This window comes from Festucalex cinctus, chromosome 17 (genome assembly GCF_051991245.1).
Source record: "Festucalex cinctus isolate MCC-2025b chromosome 17, RoL_Fcin_1.0, whole genome shotgun sequence".
Lineage (NCBI taxonomy): Eukaryota > Metazoa > Chordata > Actinopteri > Syngnathiformes > Syngnathidae > Festucalex > Festucalex cinctus.
In genome coordinates this window covers 1,075,418-1,099,082 of record NC_135427.1, presented here as the reverse complement: position 1 = coordinate 1,099,082, position 23,665 = coordinate 1,075,418, and the positions used below count along the sequence as shown (strand labels likewise).

The window sequence follows — 23,665 nt, the reverse complement described above, 5'->3', positions numbered from 1 at the left end:
GAGGGGCGGCCGTGTGACCAGTAAACCTCATGCCGGCTCAGCATAGCGGCATACGGCAAAGCGGTTAAGTTGATTATATAGAGTTGTACGTTTCCTCGGGACGGGCACGAGGGAGCAAGGTTGGGGAAGGAAATGGAAGCGGCACGAGACAGGGGAGCTCGAACTTTTTGGGTTCCAGGGAGAGAATTTTTTTTTTCCAAGGAGTCGTTTGTAGGGATGTAACGATAGCGGCAATATTGTGATATCGCGATTTAAAACTGCCACAATATATTGTCGTCGTCATGTCACGATAATAACAGCAGCACATCTATTAAACAAGTCAGGTTGATTTCCATTTGTGCAGTTCTAGCACAAGTTCTAGCAAGTTTTTTTTTTTTTAAATGCAGTTTAATTTTCATAAGGCATGTTTTGGCCCTTTAGCAAGTAACTGTCTCAATATTAAGTCAATATTAAGTCTTAGTAGAGATTGTAGGGATTGTTTATATGCATTAACAAAAGCAAAATTTTTATTTATTTTATTTATTTTTTTTTTTTTAGTATGAGCTCATTTTTTTTACAATATTCTGTCCTTTTTTGTATTGCCAACCTCCCCACAATATTGTGATAATTATCCTATCATGACCTTCATATCGTGATATCGTATCGTATGTTACATGCCTAGTCGTTTGTAATTGTAACAATTAAATAGAACTAATAAATGCCATAAGGATTGTTGTCCGTCGGCCATTTTTGTTCCCAGCACATCCCTGTTTGCAACACAATAAAGGTGTCAAATGAATCAATTAATTGTCATGTAATCGAACATCAAATTAATCGACTACTATTTTATCGCTATACGTATCGCCTTGAAGATCATGTATTGGGATACATATGTATCGCGATACGTATCGTATCATGACCCCTGTATCGTGATACGTATCGTATCATGGGTTGGCGGCAGCCCTACTTCATACACTCCATCATCCTCATAATTCCAACTCGATATGTTCAAATGACATCAACGCGAGAGCGTAACAGAGTGGCTGTCATTGCTGTGTTGACATGCGCTCAGCCATTGTTTGACTCCGCTTCGGGACAACAGAAATGCCGCGGACGATGCGGCCCATACTCAGCTGTTTTGCCAGACGGCTGAATGTTTTGGCACGGACAGACACCGGGCGGCCGCCATTGTTGCCTCCTTTGCTGGAATAATCGGGCACCTGCATTGTGCTGATGATGGCATTTGCCCGCGCACAAGTTGCGCGCCTGTGACTGTGTGATAGCGGCGGGCTGTAACAAAGTACCTTCTGCCGCTTTATGACAAGCCGGACTTGAATGTGAATCGTGAAGGCTCGCTTAGAAATGATGTCGCCGTCGCGGGGGTCTATTCCTTTGCGGCATGTGGCTCGATAACATCGATTGATTGCGTTCTTGTATCGACTACCCGGTTTTAATTTGCCCTCGTCTACCCGGATACGGGGAACGGTTTCCGAGCGGCAGACGCACGCTCCTCTTATCGCGCCAGTTGTGTCGCTCACATGGTGATCATTACTGGCAGGGAGTGCTTGGCCCACGTGTAGGCGACGTGATGTTCATCACCCCGAGGTATAGATTAGAAAAGACGTCAGCAACGCAAGCGTGTGCGTGTACGCGCAAGAGTTGGAGTGCAATCCTTTGCGTCCAAACTGATTAGCCAGATGCGATATTGACCCATTCCCAAATTGGAATCTGTAAACCTGCTGAGGGAGGATTACTGCATACGCCCGGGAGGCGAGTCTCTTCACATTGCTGGGTTCATGTATTTTTTTTTTTCATTGTCATTTTTTTCCCCAAGTCATGACTGATTGTGTCGTGTAGCGTTCTCCAACCGTGATTGAGCCAAAGTGCTTGTTTTATATCGGAAATTTCCTCAGCAAATCTCGTTGAAGATCAATGATACATTATTTGTTGTTGAATAAATAAGATTTTTTTTCTAGGCTAATTTAGCTCAAGTCTGCGATTAAGGACGACCGCACACAGGATACAAAACTTAATGATAATAATAATAATAATAAAAACTAAAATTGAAAACAAATTTCCTTCAGGAAATGAAACAAAAAACGAACATGCCTTTAAAAAAAAAAAAAAAAAAAAAAAAACCTAACTGAAACTACATCTTACTTTCATAGAAAAAATGTACTTCGTTTTCATCTTTGTCAATTATGTCATTTGAGAATTGTCACTTACTTTATTACACAATAAATGTGTAAAAAAAAAACTAAAACTAATAAAAACTAAATTACATTTTTTGTAAAATAAAATAAATAAAAAATAAATAAATAAAAGTGCTCTAGAAAGTGATTACAACGAAATGAAATTAAAACCCCAAAAAATCCAAATAAAATAAAAACTGTCATAAAAAAAATCCCAAACTACTCTAAACCTGAGTTAACCATTGCATTACTGTCCGATATTATTATTATTATTATTATTATTTTTATTTTTATTATTATTTTTTTTGGTTGAACCATAAAAACATGGCGAGATTGTCAAGGAAGAAGCAGTTGGCCACTGCACCTGTGCTTTTTGTTTTCTAGCCACTGATTGGTTGTTTCATCTACAACGCTGTGACACTTTCACGATTCACGATTCATATTTTAAATGTACTTTTCTAAAAATAATAACACCACCAATGTTTTTACATATTTTCCCCTGTTTTCAGAGTGATTACTGAATATCAACATTTTTTTTCACACATTTTATCTTATACGCCATTAACATGCAAATATGTCCCTCCCTAATTTGCTCTGCACATTATTTTGCTGCTATTCTAATCATAACTTTAATTGAGGCTTTTGTATTATGAGATGCGGTTTTCTGCTTACTTGCTTGGTGTTATTATTACTACTCCATTCCACTTTAATGTCTCCTTATAGGATTGTGCTCATCAGGGTTTTGTCTCGTGTGACTGGGGTCCACTTCCGAGTGTTTTGCAAAATAACAAAGTTGAGGTTTAGACCAGAGAGGAAGTGAAGACATTGTGACGATTACTGTTAATGCTCATGGGCAACGTTTGTTGACGTCTTTCTCTATGTCGCCTATACGTACTGTATTGTGTCACTGAGTTTTCCGCAAGGGTTGCGTAAAGCTGTTTCACAACCTGTATATATAATCAGATAAACATGGGCTCATGATAATTATAATAACACATATTTCGGGCTGATGATGCTGGTGAACGTTGGGACTTGCGTGCTTCTCCCTTTTCAAATGTTGACATGACCCTTGTCATTGTTTACCAGCACATTATTATATCTTAGAAGAGGTAAACGACTTCTTATCAGCGAAATAGTCCTCTGTCTTACCTTATCAACAGCCTGTTGTGCGCAGAGAATGCTGCAATTAAGATAATGTTTTACACAGTAAATTCTATAGTGTAAATTTGACTCTGTTCAGATAGGGACCAAATAGACTCAGTTTTAGTGTAAACTAAGATTTACACTAGGAAGCTGAAGGTCATGAGTTCCTTCCTACCTTGAGTCACTTTTATTTATTTTTCTCTATTTGACTCTCTTCCAAGTGTAAATTTTACTCTAGAACCGAGTCTACTTGGTCCCTGTCTAAAGAGTCAAACTGACTCTCCAGAATTTGCTGTGTACTTATGTGTAATTGTAGCAGCGACTATTTTTGGATCCAGGAGGGAAACGGCGCCCCACGTATAAAGAGAGGAGCATATCCAACTAGGTTATCGTCTTGTCGCCAGCTCAGTCGCGTAGGAACTTTGCATAGCAGATAAACACAGACTTGAAAGCATACACTTCTGGTTACATGTGGTCTAGACAGTCAGGCTCTTAGCTGTGCGCTAAAATATGAATCATTCTCTATTTGCTCGGCGCAAACATTGACAAAGAGTTTTTGCGTTTTCATGACGAGATGAAAAACACATGTAATATTGTATTTTCGGTTTAATGCCACAATGAATCGCTTTTAAATTGAGTTTTGAAAAGAACAAGACAAGTGCTATCATTGTTGTTATGCTAATTATAATTAAATGTTATATTGGATCGTGGCTTTCCGCTGGTGTGGCCACTTAAGAGCGCCTCATTGTTGCACGCGAGTGTGCGCACGTCAAGGTGAGAAAGGGAAAAAATGTGTTGCTTTTTTAAAATTCTGAATTGACAGCAAGTGTGTGGACCTTGGCTTGGAGCTGGCGTGGCCGCTTTAGAGTGCCTCGTTGTTGCCTGGAACATCCTGGTGGAATTTACAGTATTCCAGCCACCAGAGGATTTAACAGCATATATTTTCACGGCTTAAACATGTAGTTATTTGTTGGCATAAGAAAGATGCAAAATGAAGTAGCATCCATTTTTCATTGACAGTTATTCACCCCACAACAATTCACCACGTTGCAGGGAAATATTAACATGCATTTATATTATTTATTATAAGCACTGAGTTATTATTATTATTTTTTTTTTTAGGATGATCATGAACTTGATATACTGTGCTAATAATAAGATTAATCACATTGAGGAAAAGAATACTTGGCTATGACAAGCCAGTCCTCGTTTTCCACGTTACTGTTGCGGGTTTAGTCGGAACATGGTCAAAATGTGTTTGGACTGAACATGCAGGACTGAACATGCTAAACAGAAATATGTAAGGACCTGTGCGCGCATATATACTGAACTGCTTTTATTTCCAGCGAAGCCGTCCCTTGTCTTCAAGGCCCATTGGCAGCTAGAGCAGCAAATAATGTTCAGCTGGCATATATTCAGAGGTATAACGCATCACATGACGGACCGCTTGAGAAAAGCTATACTCTCGCCATGGCCGGCTGACGTTTTTGTTAGGCCTGACATTGTAACATATTATGTTTTTTCTGACCACCGCCCCGCTCCTTTCAAAGCTGAGTGGGAGAAGTAATGTAGTTCAGAGGGGGCATGTAAGGTGGAACAATGGCTCAAAAATATTGAATAAGGAGTGAAAGGGAGTCGGGGTGTGAATGACAATAGGCCAGAGTTGGGGGGTGAGGACTGATGGTTTTGTAGGGAGGGGTCCAGATTGATGATAGATCTGCGTTGGTTAAATATTATCAGGGCTCTTTTTTCGTGTTTCGGCCCCCCTCCTGTCGTGGTAACGCAGAGAGAATGGCTAAGACGCGGCCTGCTAATGATCTGCCCTTCGGAGCCATTCACTTTTCGCATTAGCCTATTTACTTACTATTGAGACACTCCCCCACTCGATGGCTTCACAACACAGATGGTTTGGGTAGCCATAGTGACTGCGCAGCTTTATTTCTGTCAGCCAGAGCCCCTCTGTGTTTCTTTTCACTTTGCACTCTGGGAAGTTTCGCCACAGATGGAATTCTGACGCGATAGGCTAGCAAACAAAACATTTATACTCGTTCCGCGTTTTTACAAGTTTGCGTTCATGTGACAGCTACACTTGCAAAGTTCTGACACTCTTTTACTTTATGTGTATATATTTCGTTATTTATATTTTTAATTACAAACTTACTGTTAAATTCACCTTTTAGCTCACAAACTGAGCATACCGCAACGTCACAAAACTGGCTGGAGAGCTAAAAAAAAATTAGCAATATGGAGTAGATGCTCTTATTTCAGCTCAAAAACCTACAAACTAGCTTAAAAGTTAGCATCTATCCATTAGGTCTCCCTTCAACTTGCATGCTAAACCACACAACTTAGTTTTCACTTTAAAAAAAAAAAACACACACACACCGAATGAGCTAAATAGTTTGCATTTACTTATTAGTGCTCTTCTCAGCTAACCATGCTAACCCGAACTCATACTTTTCATTTAAACAAATGTTTCTTTTTCCACTTTTTTCACTGGAGTAGTTACTATCATTTCTGCTCAAAAACCAGCAAATGAGTTTATGAGTTAACATCAATCTATTAGCGCTATCCTTGGCTAACCATGCTAACCCGCACTTGTAATCAAATAAACTTGTTTCTTTCTCCACTAAGCCAACTATTATGTTGTTTGCTTCTATTTGTCAGTCATGACTAGCTGCTTGCTGTTTTATTTATAGCTTAGCTGGCTAGCATACCACAAACCCATTTTTGTTGTTTCTATGTTAGCATCTCTCAAATTGTGATGCATTCAATGAGGACTGTTCTTTTTTTTTTTTCCAATTTCCCGCAATACTATTATGAAGAGGGAAAAGCAACCTCTCCAATCTGTGCTGAGTAGAGCTGAGTGAGTCAAAATGATAGTGTGCTGAGTCAAAGTGGCACATGCCAGCGAGGGAACCGTAATCGAAAACGGCAGCTCAATCATAACCTCTTATGTTGTCATCCTAACTTGACCAGATGGACAAACAAACACACAAAGTAAGGCAGTCCGCAATTTATTTTTTCACTGGAACATTTCAGCCTTGGCGGACGTCCGTTGTAATTTATAGCTCGAGTCGAGCTTCGTATTTTTTGAAATGGAGACGCCGCATGCAATAATGTCAGAGAAGACTGATTCCGCAGATAAAATGTTGCCCTTGGCACTGGGGGAAGGTATGCGCAACGTTGTTGAGCAACGGCACATCAGTCATCTGGTGCTGACACAAGTGGATGCACATTTTGACACAATACGCCACATGTTGACGTCCACTTTCCACTTCCTTTTTCTTCGTTCAATTAGTTCCTGTATTAAGCGCTATTGCTACACGGTCAGAAATACGGGGTCCATTTCGTTCAAATTGCATACTATTCGTCTGTCCCCACATCATCTGCCATTTTCATTACTAAGCAATTTCAGACACAAAAAAAATCGGACTTGACTGTCTGAGAAGTGTTTTAAAACTGTCGTCCCTCACTTTGAAGGAGTCGTGCAGCATTATGTAGCCTCAAGATTGAACTTTTTATACATTAATGGGCAAATATAAGTTAGACATAGTTGAGTAAGCCTGCTAAACTACAATGTTTAAGTTAGAGTGTATGATAAAGATGAATCAAAAGTTATACTCCTGTTGCAGCGTCTTTGCAACACTCTGAGATGACCTTCGCACACACCAGAGGGTGAACTCTTTCATATGCAACCAACAACAACAATGCATGCGCACAGAACAGTTAGAGAGAGAAAAAAGGCTAGCTGCTCCATCTACACTCTCAGTGCCCCTTTCTTTTGAAATGCTGATCACTCCTCCTCCTCCCTCACCGTCATCACTCTGCTACCTTCTCTTTTTAAAGTGGCAGAGTCATCCATTCCATTAATTCTGCTCCTGCTGGCCTCCCCAGGTTAGAATGAGGCGGAGTCCGAAAACCAAACCAACCCCCGCCTCCCCAACCTCCCTGGAAGACGCAGGGCCACAGGGGCCACAGCGGCGGCCGTGGCAGGGGCATTTGTCATGCTCCCAGCCGTGGCGGTCTGTCGCTCACCCCCACCCAAGGGCCTTTGTTGTCCTCACATCCCTACTTGCTGGCTAACCAAAAGGGGCTTTCACATTTCATTAACATTGGAACCAGCTCTGCATTTTGGAGACTTCTGACATAGTGCACCAATCGGCATGCCTTGCCCGGCGCCAATGGAAAGGGGCACCGCGTAAATAGAGGTCACACACTGACTGAGGGCAATCCACTTAAAGCGAACCAGTATCCGCCACCCCCCCAAAGTTTTTGATGGTCTCTCTGTATTGATTATTTTCATCTATCAGAGGAAATGTAATTGTACGAAAATTAAAATTAATTTCAGTCGAGATGACATCATTAGTGGTAATTTGTGTTTTCTGGTAGACTTTGTAATTGTGAATTCACCCCACAGTTCACCCACTTGCTTCACCTCACTCTTTATCAAGTACATCTTCTTCAGACCAACGAGAACTTCAAGCTAAACTGTCAGTTTTGTGGTTTTTAGCCAACGTGCGATATTTCATTGTGACTCAAACTCTTCAAATAGCCCGTGTACTTCACTTAAATATGCATTATTTGTAGGCATAATTCCAGTGTGTATACAAAGAAATATTCAACCGGCTGACTGACTACTTGAGCTCAAAACTTTCTTCCACTTCTATCGTTTCTAACTTGATACCTTCAAGAGACTTGGGAGGGAAGTTTGTCAAGTCTGAGAGAATGGAAACTCGGAATACATCAGAGAAAGCTTCCACTGCAAACAGTGCACGTCAACTGAGTGTTTTATGAGTCAGAGAAGGTCGGATTGAATTCCAGGCTTCATCCATTCCAGCCTTCCTGCACTTTATACACATACGTTTGAAAATATCTGTCGGTTATGACTTGAACGTGTGTCGCGCGCTCGATGCGAAGATTCAGGTTATTTTTTGTTATTTTTCTTCTGTTCCCTTCTCCGGCCCTCTTGTCTTTCCAAATGGAATTTGCCACGACTGTTCATATGTAAACTTGCCTGACAGCTAAAGGGCGGCCATTCCAAGTCCTGCATGACCTGAGATATCCTTCCTCCAGGGATACATCCATAGCAATTTTCTCTTTGGTTTGCTGAGTGATGGTCTCAGTGCAAAGAAGCATGAGCCTAATGATCATCACCGAGATGGACTCGCTAACTCAAGGCCGGGGAGTGTAGAAGATTACAAGCGATACAATAAGCTATATCCCCCACCCCACCGCCCTCGCTCCACTGAGGTATTTCCAGAATGCCGCCGGCCCTGATGGTTTTATGAGTGAGCCATACTTTGGTAAACACCGATGGTGGGCAGCTTTGTCCTCCTCCGGTGTGATATAGTGAAGGTCCCCATAAAAACTGGCAAAACCAGGTTACGGTCTCCACAGAGCGGGGCTAAACAATAAAAGGCTTTATGGGCAGATATAGGCCTGTACCATAAATGCTGGAATCTGCTGTTGGAGGGACATTAAAGGGATAATGACAGGGAGGAGCTCTCAAAAGATCCCAGCAGTCACTAAGAGGGTCTTTTCAGAAAGGACACATAGGAAATTATGGCAAAGAGGTCCGTGGAGTATCTTGGCTACTTGTTCTCACGTTGTACGGCCGGGCCCCTCATTACACGGCGGCACAGCTGTTGGGTTTGGCCGGTGCGCAAAAATCAGCTGTGTAAACAAACAAGTACAGTACACGCACGAAATCAGCACACGGCGACAGAGTCCCAGGTAGACTGTAAAGTAAATAAGCTTCTCAGCGGGCCCACTCACACACATACAGGCAATAAGGAATGCAATAATGGCGCATGGTGGCAAGTGCTGCAAGCATGCTAATGCTAGGTGCTAATCACAAAGTCAACATGCTACAAGGCACAGTGTGACACCAGCCAAGAGATTTTTGCAGGTGAAAACACATATCGTACTGACAACCGGACTCAAAGTGGCTTTTTTTCTTTTCTTCAAATGACATCGTTATCGATTCCATCTTTACTGACAGCACTTGCCGGAAAACGGAGGGCATGTCCATGCGTGTTAAGTACACACTGTTGGCATGCAAGGCTCAGTCACAACCAAAACAACAATGGTGGACTGCCATGTTGTTTTAGCATTCACGCTTACACTGAATCCTTGAAGAATTTGCTCCGTCCATTTTCAGCTGGCAATTATAAAGCAAAAAATGAAAGAGTGAATCATTCATTCATTTATTTGTTTGAGTTGAAACCATTGCTATCGTACAGTGGGTAAAGCCTATTGACCATGTTAAGCGTAAAGCACAAAATTTATTAAAATAACACTTTAAACTCGTTTGTCCTTGATATAATACATCTTGATGGAGCATTTGCGTTATCGTGGTTCCAGACTGATTGTGCCGGCTAACAAGCTTACATAGCTTTTTACTAATGCACGTTATCAGAGATGCACCTGCACCAGTTTGTATACCTTCTCAAACTGAGCCGTACCATAATCGAACCGAATCAAATTCTTTCACTTTCAAATCGAAGCATCCTTCAATTGTTTTGCATCACACATATTGATAACCATATCGAATCGTCTACCACAAAGACTAGTAGTTTCTTTATAATCACCAGACATGCATAATACAGTGTTTACTAAGTAAGTGTTTTTACTAGGTCATTCTCTTGTAAACATATCCCTGGACATTCACCAATAAATGTTCTGAACGATTTCCTTTGCTACTTTTGTCTCCCGATTTTCCCCTGCTGAGCTGCTTTATTAGGTCGCTGTGAAGATTTAGGGAAGATAGAAGGCTTTGCCAGGGCTTGCCCCAGCGTCTTTAGTACCTGGGCATTAGCCATCTGCAGGCACATGTGCAGGAGAGCTCAGGGGGAGGTGTGGCGCGAGGACCCAGTGTCTGTGTCGTCGACACCAATTCAGACAGGAAGTCCGAAATTAGTCCCCGTCCACGGTGTTTAGCCTAATCAAGTGTCGACTAGTTTGACAGGCCTGGTCTGCTTTGACCCCCGGTTAATGTCTGAAGGCTCAACTAATGACTTTGACATGACTTCTCTTCTGGTTTTGTTCAATTCGAGTGAAACATCCACTCGAATAAATTCTGCGCAAGGAAGTGTTCATTGACATGAAGGGAGAAAGAATGCTTCAACATGAGTCGAGGGACGCTTGATTGCAGATGTTGATAGAGCGTGTCCAGAATGTGCTGAACATTCAAAAAGATCTGCTCAGTCACCACCAGCTCCAGCGAAGCAGCTCTTCCTCCACCATTTTTATCACGTACAATAATCCAAATGACATAACGACCTATTGTTTGTTTTAACCTGACGGCTCATCTCCTCGGCAGAGGAATGGTTTAGGGAGCACCCTTTACTGCTCCCTCACACCCCTGATTGGCCTGAAGAAAGGCAGCGAGACGGAGCAGTAAAAATACTTTGACACCCTCAAGGTCCAGCCAGCAATCTCCTCAACACCCTTGCCCATAAAACTCTTTGAATCCTCTTCTAAAAATCCCACCACCCCTCCTCTCTCCATTCTCCCTCCACCCCCCTCACTCTCCACCGAACGCTCATTTTCAGTTTTGCTCCAGATCGCTTGCATAACCGCCTATTGCTGCGAGCTTCCCATGCCATGTGCGATTGATGCTTTAATCAAGCCCATCGTGTTGCTTGAACTTTCTGCGCTGCTTTGCAGCCACGCAACTGAGGCTGACCGTTAATATCGAGCTAGCAGATCAAGACTTTAATCTCACACTATCAGACTTTGCTTTCAGCCAAAATAGCCTGTTCAACTTCTTAGGCATGATACTTATTGAGGCTGGACCAAGACCAGCTACCTGCACTGCAATGATAACACCAGTTGAAACTCGCGTGACCCTCTTCTCCGTTCAGCAATTACTCCGTCATGAAGATGCAATACTTAGACTGAGGACCACCTTGATGGAGCCGCAGCGTTCATGTTAAACCAACCGCTACTTAGTAGTAGGCTATGGCCGGTATCCCGCTGAGGGGCGAACGATTGTGAGTGTCTGCAAAGGTAGCGAATGTTGATTTCTTGTCAGGGTGCATTCAAGGTCGCAAACGTTTACCATACGTTTGTTCAACAGTTTTAATGTTTTTTCATGGCGAGCAAAAAGCGTTCGGCGACCAATAAAACTGTTGCAGAATGTCTAGCGAACATCTTTGCGACCTTGAACGAACCCTGACGAACAGTGATGAAAAATCAATATCCGCTACACTCGCAAACGTTCACCGCGCAGTGGGAGACGAGCTTATGATTTGTACATTCCATTCTCGATGCATAGATCACTCATGACTGACTTTCAAATTTTTGTAGATGAATATTACAACTTCTGGTTCTGTCATATTGCCAACCAACGTTCCAGATTAGTATTTTTAATCTTAGATTTTCCACTATCGATGGACTAAGCAAATATTTCTATAGGTTTGATCATCTGTTTTCCCATCCCATTTTTGCCATAAGTGTGATGCCCCCGTCTGTTTTCTCTCATCTTGTTCTGGTCTATCACAGTGGGTAGGATCAACCCTCTCCCCAATCCCTGGAAAACGAGCATCTTCTGACAGCCATTACCCCAACTGTTAATGCTGTCAAGGAATGCATGGCTGTGCTATCAGCGCAGGTGATGGGAGGTTTGGTGGGTGTGGGGGGGTTGTCGGCACAGCTCAGGCCTGCACACTGTGCTCTTATCACATTGGGTAAACACAGCCTGGGTCTGCATTGAATGAAGTGTCACAGAGAGTGGGGGCGGAGCAGATCGCACACACACCAAGCCCTCCATGCAGATAATCCTACTCCGAAGTGCTGTTGTTGAGAGCCAGCTGTGGTTCAGGTGGGGGGGAAAGTGGAGAAGGAGAGGCATTGTCGAGGTAATGGGATAGGTAACAGGGTGATTCAGTCGCGATAATAAAGCTCCATTTTAAGAACCACCCCAGGCGTACTAGTCACTATGCTTAATGTCTCTAAAGCAAAACAAAGAAATGTACAGGATGGAATAAATACCTCTGCATGTATGTGCTATTTCAACTGTACTCTGGATCATATGGCACACACACTTCTACAAACCTTGCACGTGCCTATTCTGAATTCCACCAAAGTGTCATTGTACTCATTTGTACTTGTACTCATTTTTACATTTCAAGGAGAAGTTAAGAACCCACAGTTGTCATAGGGATTCATACAACTAATCTAACTACATCTGATCACTTTCAGGTGTGTGGTTTCATCATACCGGAACTAGAACTACTGCCCGATTCTGTATCTTAAGAATCAGGGGAAATGTAGTCCTATGAGCCTTATGCTGCGGTTGCTGGTCAGACCCAAACGTATTTTCTGCACGGCATATTTCCAAAGTTACAATGCATGGCCGGTGCGAGATAACGGTGAGTGCATGGACTTGTTTAGCGCTGTTGAACTGTCACCCTAGATGGCATTGAGCATTAGCTAGAGCAAAAATACAAAACGCCGGTCACCAGATTGACTAGCGATTAAAATGGGCGGTTTTCCACCGCTGGAACTTTTGGAGAACTTTTCAGTTTACCTTGGTAAAATTCATTTGCGTTTTTCCACCAACAACAATTACCAGGGAAATTAAATTCCCCAGGGGCCATCCAAGTACTATCTCAGCAGCAGGGTCTTTCTGAGCCAGGAGGGGGCGGGCTGTAATGACCACGGCTGATTGGTCAACTTTGGGGGCGGTTTTTACATCAGCTAGGCCCAATCAAACTCCATCCATCCATCTTCTACCGCTTATCCGAGGTCGGGTCGCGGGGGCAGCAGCTTTAGGAGGGAAACCCAGAGCTCCCTCTCCCCAGCCACTTCAACCAGCTCCGCCGGCGGGATCCCAAGGCGTTTCCAGGCCAGCCGAGAGACATAGTCTCTCCAGCGTGTCCTGTGTCGTCCCTGGGGCCTCCCCCCGGTGGGACATGCCCAGAACACCTCCCCAGGGAAGCGTCCAGGAGGCATCCGAACCAGATGCCCGAGCCACCTCAGCTGGCTCCTTTCAACGCGGAGGAGCAGCGGCTCACTGAATCACCCTCAATCAAACTCATTTGAATTAATTACAGAGAACTCCAAGATGCTGTGGAAACACAATTCTAAATTCCCTGTTGAACTTTTACAACCAATAACTCCCTTTACCCAGAACTCAAAGGTCCTGGGCTTGTTCCTATGGGAAAAAAATGCTTTTCCCAACTCAAACAAAGGAAATTAGTCTCTGCGTGTTGCACTTTGATCGCATTGGCACATGTCTCCTAGCCGCAAAGCCGCGAGTTTGCATAACAAGTGGCAACAATGCTGTATGGAATGCTGCAATGTCGAGGAGGAGCGACGCTGGTTTCAGGGATGTGACGCAACAGAAAAACAGCTGGATTTGACCCAGGTTGTAATTACCGTGAGAAAAAAAAAAAAGCCCAAGCGTCGGTCACCTTGACTCTGGATGTTAAATGCTCGCCTGGGCAGGGGGCTGCCTTGCACTTGAGGAAAAAAAACAAAACAAAACAGTGTAATAGCATTGCATTGAGTGCTGAAGGTGGGAAACCTTGAATAATGGTGTGACGAGAGCGAGCCGGAGAGGCGAATCCAAGTCATCCGGCGGGTCACCAGGAGGTGAGGCTGCCTACTTGCCGGGGTTCAGGAAAAGTTCAGCTGCATAGCATTAGGCAAATGAGAGAGACGGGGAGAAAAATGTGAGGGTTGGGAGCGACGAGAGGATGGTAAGGGGGGAGGACAGGGTCAAACGAGATGCAAAGGGGGGACTAGGATGGGAAATATGTTGGAAAGTATCACAGCACATGTTTTTAGAACTTAAAGCAGGGCGAAAGGAGGCCGCTTTCACGGTGGTGCCTCTCGGGATGGTCTGTGGAGAAGCGTGCTGACGTGCTGAATGGGTTAAACGGAGGAGGCGCAACTGATGAAAGCAGAAGGGGGGGGGTGTTAAGGGGGGTTAGTGCGCGGGGGGGGGGGGGGGGGGGTGGAGCCTCAGCCCTCAGCCCTCAGCTGCTGCGCCTTGTCACATTGCTGCAGAACATGATAGCGGCCACACGCTCCCTCCGTGCGGGCTCGTTCCTTCGGACGCAAACGACGCGCTTTCGCTGAGGAATCCGCGCACGGACGGACGGACGTCGGATCGGATCGGATGCCGAATTGAGGGCTCCGTTAGCAAAGCGCCGTGGACGAGAAACCAGGCTGGGGGACGAACGCGGACTGTTAAAAAAAAAAAAAGAAAGAAAGAAAGAAAGAGAAAGAAGCTGCAGTCTGACGGGATTCCCTCGACTATTTTGCGTGCGCTTTCCGCGTTGGGATTTTAATCGGCTCATTTTTAATTTTGCGCGTCCCCGTCCTCGTCGCAGTATGCAGATCGCTTCACGTCGGGTGACAACCAACACGGCAAATGTTCAAATGGATCTATCACTTTTGCTCTGATCCCGTTTGGCGTTCCTCTACCTCTCCCGGTGTGCGCACTAGTTCGATTTTTTAAATTTTTTTTATTTTGGTGCGCGGGATAACGACCCCCCCACTGTTTGGCTCGTATGATGTACGAAAGTGTGGACGTAGTGGGACTGAACCCCAGCCCGAATCCCTTTTTGATGATGGATTACTACAACCAGAGCAGAGGTTGTCTGCTCCCGGAGAAAGGACTTGTGCCCGGGGCCCCTCATCCTTACAGCTCGTCGGTCAGAAACCAGCACTGGAACGGCTCCAATCACTGTAGGTACCTTTTTGCTCGGAATCCCTTTCACGTGATGGAATTTCATCTACAACTCTTCTATTTTTTGTTTCTCCACAAATGTGTCCTATATCTCACTAATCCACAGCTTCATAACTGCATTATATATACTTGACCCACTTTCTTAGCCCCACTTGTGCGCATCCACGGTTTTTTTTTTCCAGTCTGGTGCTACAAGGCACAATCTGTGCAACTTTAGCAGAATACTAGTTTTATGGTGACATTGCATGGCGCTTTTTTTTTCTTTTTTTTTTAATGGCAATGGAGTTTTATTGCAACAACAAAGTCTTTTTGGCAGCCCTTTAAGCGAGAGATGGCTCTGTTGTCTTTCACAGCTGAAGGAGTGTAAAAAGACAGGAATCTCCACAGGCTCTTAAGGGCCAATTTCCTCCTTGACTCCAGACTTTAGAAGCACATGACAAAGGGATTTTGAGCAATAAAACCCCTCACGACCGCTCAGTTTGCTACAATCTTGCTTTTGCTTAATATTGTGACTAACCCTCCCTATATGGTTCAAGCTTAATGGTAATTATTGAATTGGCCCAGTAAACGGCTTTAGTGGCAGCATTGATTCGAACCATGTGAGCTCGGGTGAGAGCGTTGGCCTAGGAAAGGACCTCTGATCCCTCGCTCCACTCCACATTGTTTAGCTCCGCCGTGCAGTCGCTTCGATGTGGGCATTATAAGCCTCCGTTTGCCTCACCGGGCCCACGTAATAAAAAATTTGGTGGGTGACTGGGGACTGGTTGCTGCTGGTGGGCGTAGTGGAGGAAGCAGCGCAACAACATGCACCCGTGTCATCATGTGGCTGTGGGACTTATTAGATCACAAGGCCCACAAAACAAAACACAGCGCCTTTCTGTCTTCACCTTGCATCTTAAGCAGGAATTCCAAGCAGCCGGGTTCAAAAAGAGTTTCCCAAAACATCAGCTGGCATTCTATTTGGCTTTTCTTTTGTTTTGTGTTTTTTTTTTTTTGAAAGCAGATGCTTAAAATACCACTTGTCTCTGGGTAATGTTGTGTTCTGCGCATGGAATTGAAAAGCTGTTTTTAGAGGGTGTAGTAATTATCACATTTCTCCTGCAGTTGAAAATAATGCAATATTTTCTAATCAGGGTCAATAGGGGGGAATATATTGCTATATAGAATCACTTGTCAACATTTGAAATCTTGATTTAAAATCTTGAGTTAGTGATGAAAACAATGATATAATCAAAAATTATCCTTATATGCCAATGTAGGTATATCTGTGTATGTGTGAATGGGCTGTGCCTGTTACTATCAAATATTTTTTAGACTTGATTATTCTATCGACTAATCGGATAGAATTTTATTTTGCATTGAAGAGCAAAGCAATTTTCCCCAGATTATTTATTAACCAAATATTGTTGTTTATTTGGCATTGTTTAGTGATTAAAAACAACAAAATAGAGGTGCAACGATTAATCGAGAACCAATCGATTATCTAATTTAATTGATGAATTGTTTAGATATCTTTTTTTTTTTTTTTTTTTAATAGTCCAAATGCTCGGAATTTCAGGTTCCCCTTTCTTTTGTCATCCTCCATGAAAGTGGACTGATTGTTTATTTTGAACCAAATGAAAAAAAAAAATGCTTTTACTTTGAAAAACACCTCTCTACATCAGTAACAATCATAATTCATTTGTTAGTGCACTGTCAATTTGTAATAATGTCCTGTTTTTGAAAAAAGGATGAAAATGTAAAGATTTTTTTTTGTAAATCCGATTCATCGATTAATGAAAACAAGTCAAATTTGGACAATTGACTCAAAACAATTACTTGATTATTAAAAATAGCTGTTGAATAATTTGATAATTGATTACTTGTCGATTAATCACTTAATTTTGACCCCTCTTGTGTGGCTATATACATACATAGTGAATATAACCATATGACCTTGTGCTGACCTGTTACCTTGGGCTTCAGGAGCTTATAAGATAGTGACATCATCTCAGTAAGAAAACATAACACTGAACTATCAAAACCACCATTTGAAGTGCCCAATAGTTGGATAAAGACCTCCCATATTTATATATCGATTGTCAGCTTGTCTTAAAACCAGAATAAGTCACTAGCATGTTGACGCTATGATGAATGTGTGCAATGAACAAATCTGGTCCTGCAGATTACATGCCCGTCCAAAATCCTTTCAGCAATTACGGACTCATGCATGAAAGAATGTGCGTGGCCGTGTTCACATGACTGTCACACTCACAAACGGGGGGTTAGGAAGCAAACGAGGGATTGCATGGCGGGCTCCAAATGCCCACCAGCCGATCAGCTTTTTCTGCTTTGTCTTTCATATTAATCTTCTCAGGCTGTCCAGTGTATGAAACCAAAGCGCTCACCAGGGATTTTTCATGGAGAGTGTACAGCAGGGGGCGGGGCGTGCGTTAGCTAGGTTGTCGTTCCAAGTTAGGGGTGCCAAGTGGGCTAGCGGGTAGCCTGGAGGGGGTCAAATGAATTGCGGCTTAATCTGACTCACGCGCTATTTAAAGATGGAAGAGGTCAGACAGACATTTTTTCATCGTATTTATGTTTTTGTTGTGGTTGTCGGGCGGAAACGTTGAAAGGCAGGGGGTGGGGTCTTGTGTAGCCAGCAGATTAGCATTAGGCATGCAAACAAACTGTGACCATCACATCCTCCCCTTTTATTATCATTATTAGCCGATTATCACTAGAGTTGTGAAAACACGCTCAGCTCTCGACATTGATGGGAATTTTACTATCCCCAAACATCCGGACTAGGAGGTCATTTAATATGTACTACACTTGCTTTTCTTCATTAATCCACTTAAGGGTTCTTGGCAAAGCAGCTTTCTACATGAGTAAAATTGCAATCTGTGACTGTGTTGACATGAAGTCGTAAAATCCCCCAAAGTGAATCTTCTAAACTGCACTATTAGTCCCTGGGTCTTGGAAGATTTTCTTTTATATTGAGAGAGTGGCCTCTGGAAGGTCCCAGATGTTGAAGTGGCATTGAGACAAGGTCCTCCATTCTTCCAGGGGAGGGAAGCGTCAGACAGGCCCCTTATTGTGCCACATGCCCCGCGCCCCTTTTCAGCCATTGGCGACAGCGATTGAGTTGACCCGCAGACGCTTGACAGAAAGAAAGAGTCGGCTCAAGTTCCGTCCGCAGAAACACGGCTGCGTTCGCCCGCAGGTGAACGTCAATAATCCATTTTTTGTCATGGAGGTATGTTTGTAAACGTGAAAGGTTGAGGGGAGGTCAACTGTTCTCTTGCCGTAAATGCCGCGAGGCGACATTTCGCAACCTGCCATCACTCCAAACAACACCTCGTCAACAACCTTGTTGCACCTTTTTAATGAGACGTATCATTTGTTAAAAAGCTTATGCGGCAGGTCCATGCAATGTTTGTGATCTTTTATTTACCGCATTGGGCAGTGATGACAAAACATTCCCTCCCATTATCACCCGAACGAATAAACAATCATGAGCTGCTTAGAAATTAGGAATAAATGTGCTTCATGTTTACATTATATTATGGATGAGCGAGTACCAAATCACCGACACCAGGTATCAGTATCGGTCCAATACCTGGACTTATTTCAAGGTATCGGTACTCACGATACCGGTATCGGCTGCCCTTTCGTGGCCGTTTAACGATCAGGACCTAGAAATGAGAAGAATAAAAAATGGCCATTAATTCTTCTTCATTTCATGTATCAAAAGTTCAAGTGGTATCGGTACTTGTTCTCAGTATCAGTGAAAACTCAATAGTTGAGTACTTGTCTTTGTATCGGTCTGAAAAGAAGTGGTATCAAGGATCAATACTTGATATTCGAGTTTCCTGGGATTTAAACCGTTATTCTGTCTTTTTTTTTTGTTTGTTTTCCTTTGCCAGATTATGAGCAATTCTTAAAAAAAAGAGGCTTCAATATTTGTATTGCCACTTGCTATCAAATTAACCTTCTTTTGTTTATTTTTTTTTAGTATTTTTTAATTATTTATTCGTTGTTTTTATTCATTTTAATTTTTTAATTTCTTTAAATATTTTTATTTTAATAATAATACATAATAATAAATTGTTATTATTATTTATTATTAGGTTTATTATTATTATTATTATTATTACTATTATAATTATAATTAGTGTTGTAGTATTATTATTGTATGTATTTAAAAGCACATAAATATGCCTTGTGAAAGTTTGTTTAGCTTAATGCTAACAAACAATGTAATACACCATAGACAGGCTAACGAATAGCATTGATGTTGCAGTTGTATAATAATGCTTTAAGCAGGAGATATTTTAACACAAGTGGTGGACAACAATAAATATAGACAGATCATATAATGATACAGACATATTTTGCTTACCCTTCAAGGGCCACAGCCAAAAATCCAGGCAGTGTCACTGATTCATCAAGGAAGTTGAGAAAATAGCAATGTAATCTCACTTTCAATAATTACTTTTCCCCTTGCGTCCATTCGTGTTGTGCGCACACACAGGAGTGAGCGGGAGGCCGAGCTTCGTGGGGGGGGGTTGCCCTTTAAAATATTCATAGCTTCTTCATTTAAATCAATTCGCAGCGTGGGCGCAGCCAAGCGTCAACTGTCAGAAATGGAGCTGGCCCTGTTGTAATCACTTCTTTACTTATCTCTACAGATGGCTTGTTCGCAACGCGCCGTGCATGGCTAGCTCCTCAGCACACCCAGGGAGGGCTTTCTCCATCCCACCCCCCCCCCAACTCATAGCCACCCCCTCATAATGGAACACATATAAATTCATCTGGCTATTGAACCCGGTACATTCATCACCGCAGAATTCATCTGCGAGGCATTTTCATTCCCAAAGTGTCTCCTTTCTCCGGCTCACTTCATCTTCCACCCCCCCACCGTACCTACACGGTAAAATTTGCAACATGGCAGCCCTAAGCTTGGTAGTCGGTGTCGCTATTAATCTTTAAATGTGCACCTGCTTTTCCTTAAAAAAAAAAAAAAAACTTGCCGTATTTAATAAGTGAGATGTTCACTGGAAAATCAACCACATTAAAAGGAGCATTATTTGTTTGCAAACATTTCCCAAAGAACACCTAAACTAACATTACTACCAGGTGTGCCACAGCAATGAAAACAAAAAAAAAACTTCTATATGACAGAATAAATGCCTATATAACAAAATAAGAGTGACTAGCTTCACTGAGTGCCTGATACAGGACCATAGCAACTGCACAGCTGCTGACAGCATTGTCATCATAACTAGCGGCATAGCAACTACAAAATCAGAGTGACGAGATAAATTAAGAGTGGTTAATACATCATCATCTTAAAGGACATAGCAACTTCATGGCACCTACAAATATAATCACAAGGGACATAGAAACTGCATAGTAACTGACAACATTATGATCATAAGGAACATGGTAACTGCATAGCGACTACAAATAGGAGTGACTAGACAAACTAAGAGTGGCTAACACATCATCATCAACGTCATAAGGGACATAGCAACTGCATAGCAATTACAAATATCATCACAATAACAGTAGTGGACAAGTGAATGGAAGAAGATGATCTAATAGTGTGGGAAAGAGTGTGTACTTGCAGAAGATCAGATAGATACGGGGAGGCGAGGTTATGGACGGCCTTAAATGCTAACAGAAGGATTTTGAATTGGATGCGAGACTGAACCGGGAGCCGGTGAAGCGGGTACAGGACAAAGGGAGATGTGTTGGGAGGAGGGAGTTCGAGTTATGATGCGGGCAACTGAAATCGGGACCAACTGGATGTTTATGGAGGTATTTGTGAGGGAGGCTGAAAAGGAGAGAATTGCAATAGTCAACTGTGAACTAGGATGGTGGCATTGTGGGGGGGCGGGGGTCAGGGAGGGGCTAAGACGGTTGATAGTTACAGTAAAATATGACGGTAAATATATGCATTTTGTTCTGAAAAAGCAACTATTCATGTAAGGACGTCAGATATCTCTGATCCTACGTCACAATGATATCAGAGCTTTTATTTGGCCTAAAGCTACGGTAGGGTATTGACGTGGCCACTATTTAACAAAATGCGATATATCCTCCCCACTTTGTGTGATAACGTGGTCATGTTGGTCCCCGTCACCTGACTGCGTACGCCTCAATCCGTCCCCTCCTGGCGGGCATACCTACCTAAACGCCACAATGGAATGCCATCCTGTTTAGAGAGTGGGGAAGCCAAGAAAATAGGCGAGAGCTTAGCGTGCTAAAAATACTAAAGCCCTGGCGGTTCTTTTGCTGTCTGGGCAGAAAATAGCACGCCGTTACTGCCGTCTCAGTCAGCAGGCAAAAGAGACAAACGCCACGGCGCTTTTCCTGCCTTGTGTCTTTTATAAGAAACAAACGCCCATACGGGATTACTCAAACCTTAATCTTTATTTGCGCAACAAACCAGCAAGGCCCCCCCTTGCTAGAATTGTGGTTTTGATTAGCTAGCATTCCTGCTTCTAAGATAGACAAGATAACTGTACTCTGCCAGGTAATCTCATTATAGTCCTGATTTAGGCTGGCTATTATAATATCTGGTCTAAGTGCCTTCCTGGAGGAAGACAGGGCCCTCCTGTGTTTCTGGATTTATGGAGCCTTTTCTGTAATGTAACTTAAGATATACATACTGTGTATCTCCATCTCTTCGGCTCCGTCACGCTAGCCTGACCCAGACCGGACCAGCCCAGCTTGACTCAATCTAGTCCCACTTGAGCGTCAGAAGAGATTTGTCCCTCCGTATGTCGCCCTACTCCCCACAGCCCCTTTTCAATCATTTCATATTCATTACTTGTACGTCTGGAACTCGGCCTCCCGACATTTGACTCTTAAAGGCCCACCTGGGACCCAGATGAAATGGACTGCCAAAATGAGGAGATGGAAAGGAGGAGCGCATCGCCGCTTAGTGATGGATTGGAAGGTCTGTCGCGACGACGGACTCAGACGTGATCGGGTTACCGGCTGCTTGTTGTTTGTGATACAAGTATTGTGTCAACTGAGAGATGGCCTCAAGCTTGACTACTCCAAACACATGTAGGTTAAGACAGGACACGGAAGAAGGGGGACTGCGTTTATGAATAGAGCCACTTGGTGATAAGCGAACTCTTGGATCCTTTTCATGTTTAGCCGAAAAGATAAATGCTTGATAGGAAACACGACACTTAATCCCAAGTATATGCTTGAATTATTTATTTGGTTACTGTGTGCCCTTTTCTTTTTGTTGTCATAGATCCTCTTTGCATGGTTTGAATTCTTAATGCTGGGCTTTGTCTTCATCCATACACATATACAAACTAGAGTGGCTCCAGTTAAGAGCCCAGACCCCCGCCAAGACCGTTAAGACATGATCAGTCCAATCAAGCGATTTTTTTTGCAATCCATTAATTGACTAAATCGACTCTAGTAAATCTCTCCATCTTCTCATGGACTCGCTTTCCCCGTTTCTGGGAACCGTGTTCACAGCGCTGCCTGCAGTCTTACAATAGAGTTGGATTATTGTGTCTGGGCTGTCAGCACCTTTCATCCGAAAGAAAACACGAGAGCGAGGAGAGAAAGAGATCTCAGGCAGCGGGAGAGGAAGGTTGGAGGTGGGGGTGTTGATCAAATGACAATATCTGGATGTATTTTTAACAAAAAGCTGTAAAAAGTACAGTCTGGCGAGCTCGTCATTAAGTCGTTTTCTAGTGCGAGAGACTTGGCCTGCATCCCGTGGCTGCCAACAGCACTGGCATGGCGCGGCTGGTACAGAATGACCCAAATCCTCGTCCTATTAAACCCATGCAAAGTATTTGCCTCCATCTTGCCCGTCCCTTTTATAATGTCAAGATTAGAGCGAAAAGCCCCCATGAATGCCGCCATTTGGCGGGTATTTATAACATTCATGTGTGGCCCAGTTTTCATGGGAAACCCCTCATTACCTTTAGCCTTCTTGAAATGAGGCCACGCGGCTAAAAGAGGGCAGTCAAATATGTGAGCAGTCAGGCCTTTTATATCAAGCACTGTGCGTGCAAGTGTGCATGGTTGCCCAAATGTGCTACGTCTGGCTACTGTGGCAAACTTTCTCCACTCGTGTAAATTATGGATCGGATGTAATGCAGCGATTATAAGCCCAAGCACACGTGCACACGTTTTATGAAAGCTTTTTCTTCAGGACGACTTTACCTAGTATTCACCTGGCCACCCCTGATTCCACTTCTCACCTCCGTTCAACTGGACGCCGGCGAAATCCACCCGTGCGCATGCACTCGCCCAAGCCTTTCATGGCTCTAATCCCACCGACGCCAAGAAGACATGCATGGGAATCTCTGTCAGATGACTTAAAAGGATGGAAGGACGGAGGAACTCCCCCCCGCCCTCCTTCCATAAAGCCTGCTGGGATGCACCGTGGGCTTGATGCATCCGAGCCAACCTGCTTCAGCGCTCAGTGGGAAACACCATCAGAGACTCCCCTTGAGCTGGTCCGCTCTCGGACTGTTTGATCTTATTGTGGAAGCGAGCGAGCGTGCCTGCTGCCTGGCAGGCGGAGAGAGAGGCTCTTGATGCCCAGGGTTGAAGAGGTGGAGTCAGCTTCAGTGGAGAGGCTTAATAACTGTATTAACATCAGTGGCTCCCCCGGGACCCG

The 23,665-nt window shown here is 43.4% G+C and overlaps 1 protein-coding gene across 8 annotated transcripts in view; it reads left to right on the top strand.

The window, feature by feature from the left end:
- Positions 1-23,665, top strand: part of raraa (retinoic acid receptor, alpha a) — a 170,142-nt gene that overhangs the window by 104,374 nt on the left and 42,103 nt on the right. Inside the window, exon 1 of one of the 8 annotated variants that reach the window (XM_077503903.1) lies at positions 14,322-15,017. The exons of the other annotated variants lie outside the window; for them this stretch is intronic. Within the exon in view, the coding sequence (XP_077360029.1) occupies positions 14,840-15,017 (178 nt within the window). The 5' untranslated portion in view covers positions 14,322-14,839. Of the gene's footprint in view, positions 1-14,321; positions 15,018-23,665 lie in introns of those variants that run through there. 8 annotated transcript variants of the gene reach the window in all.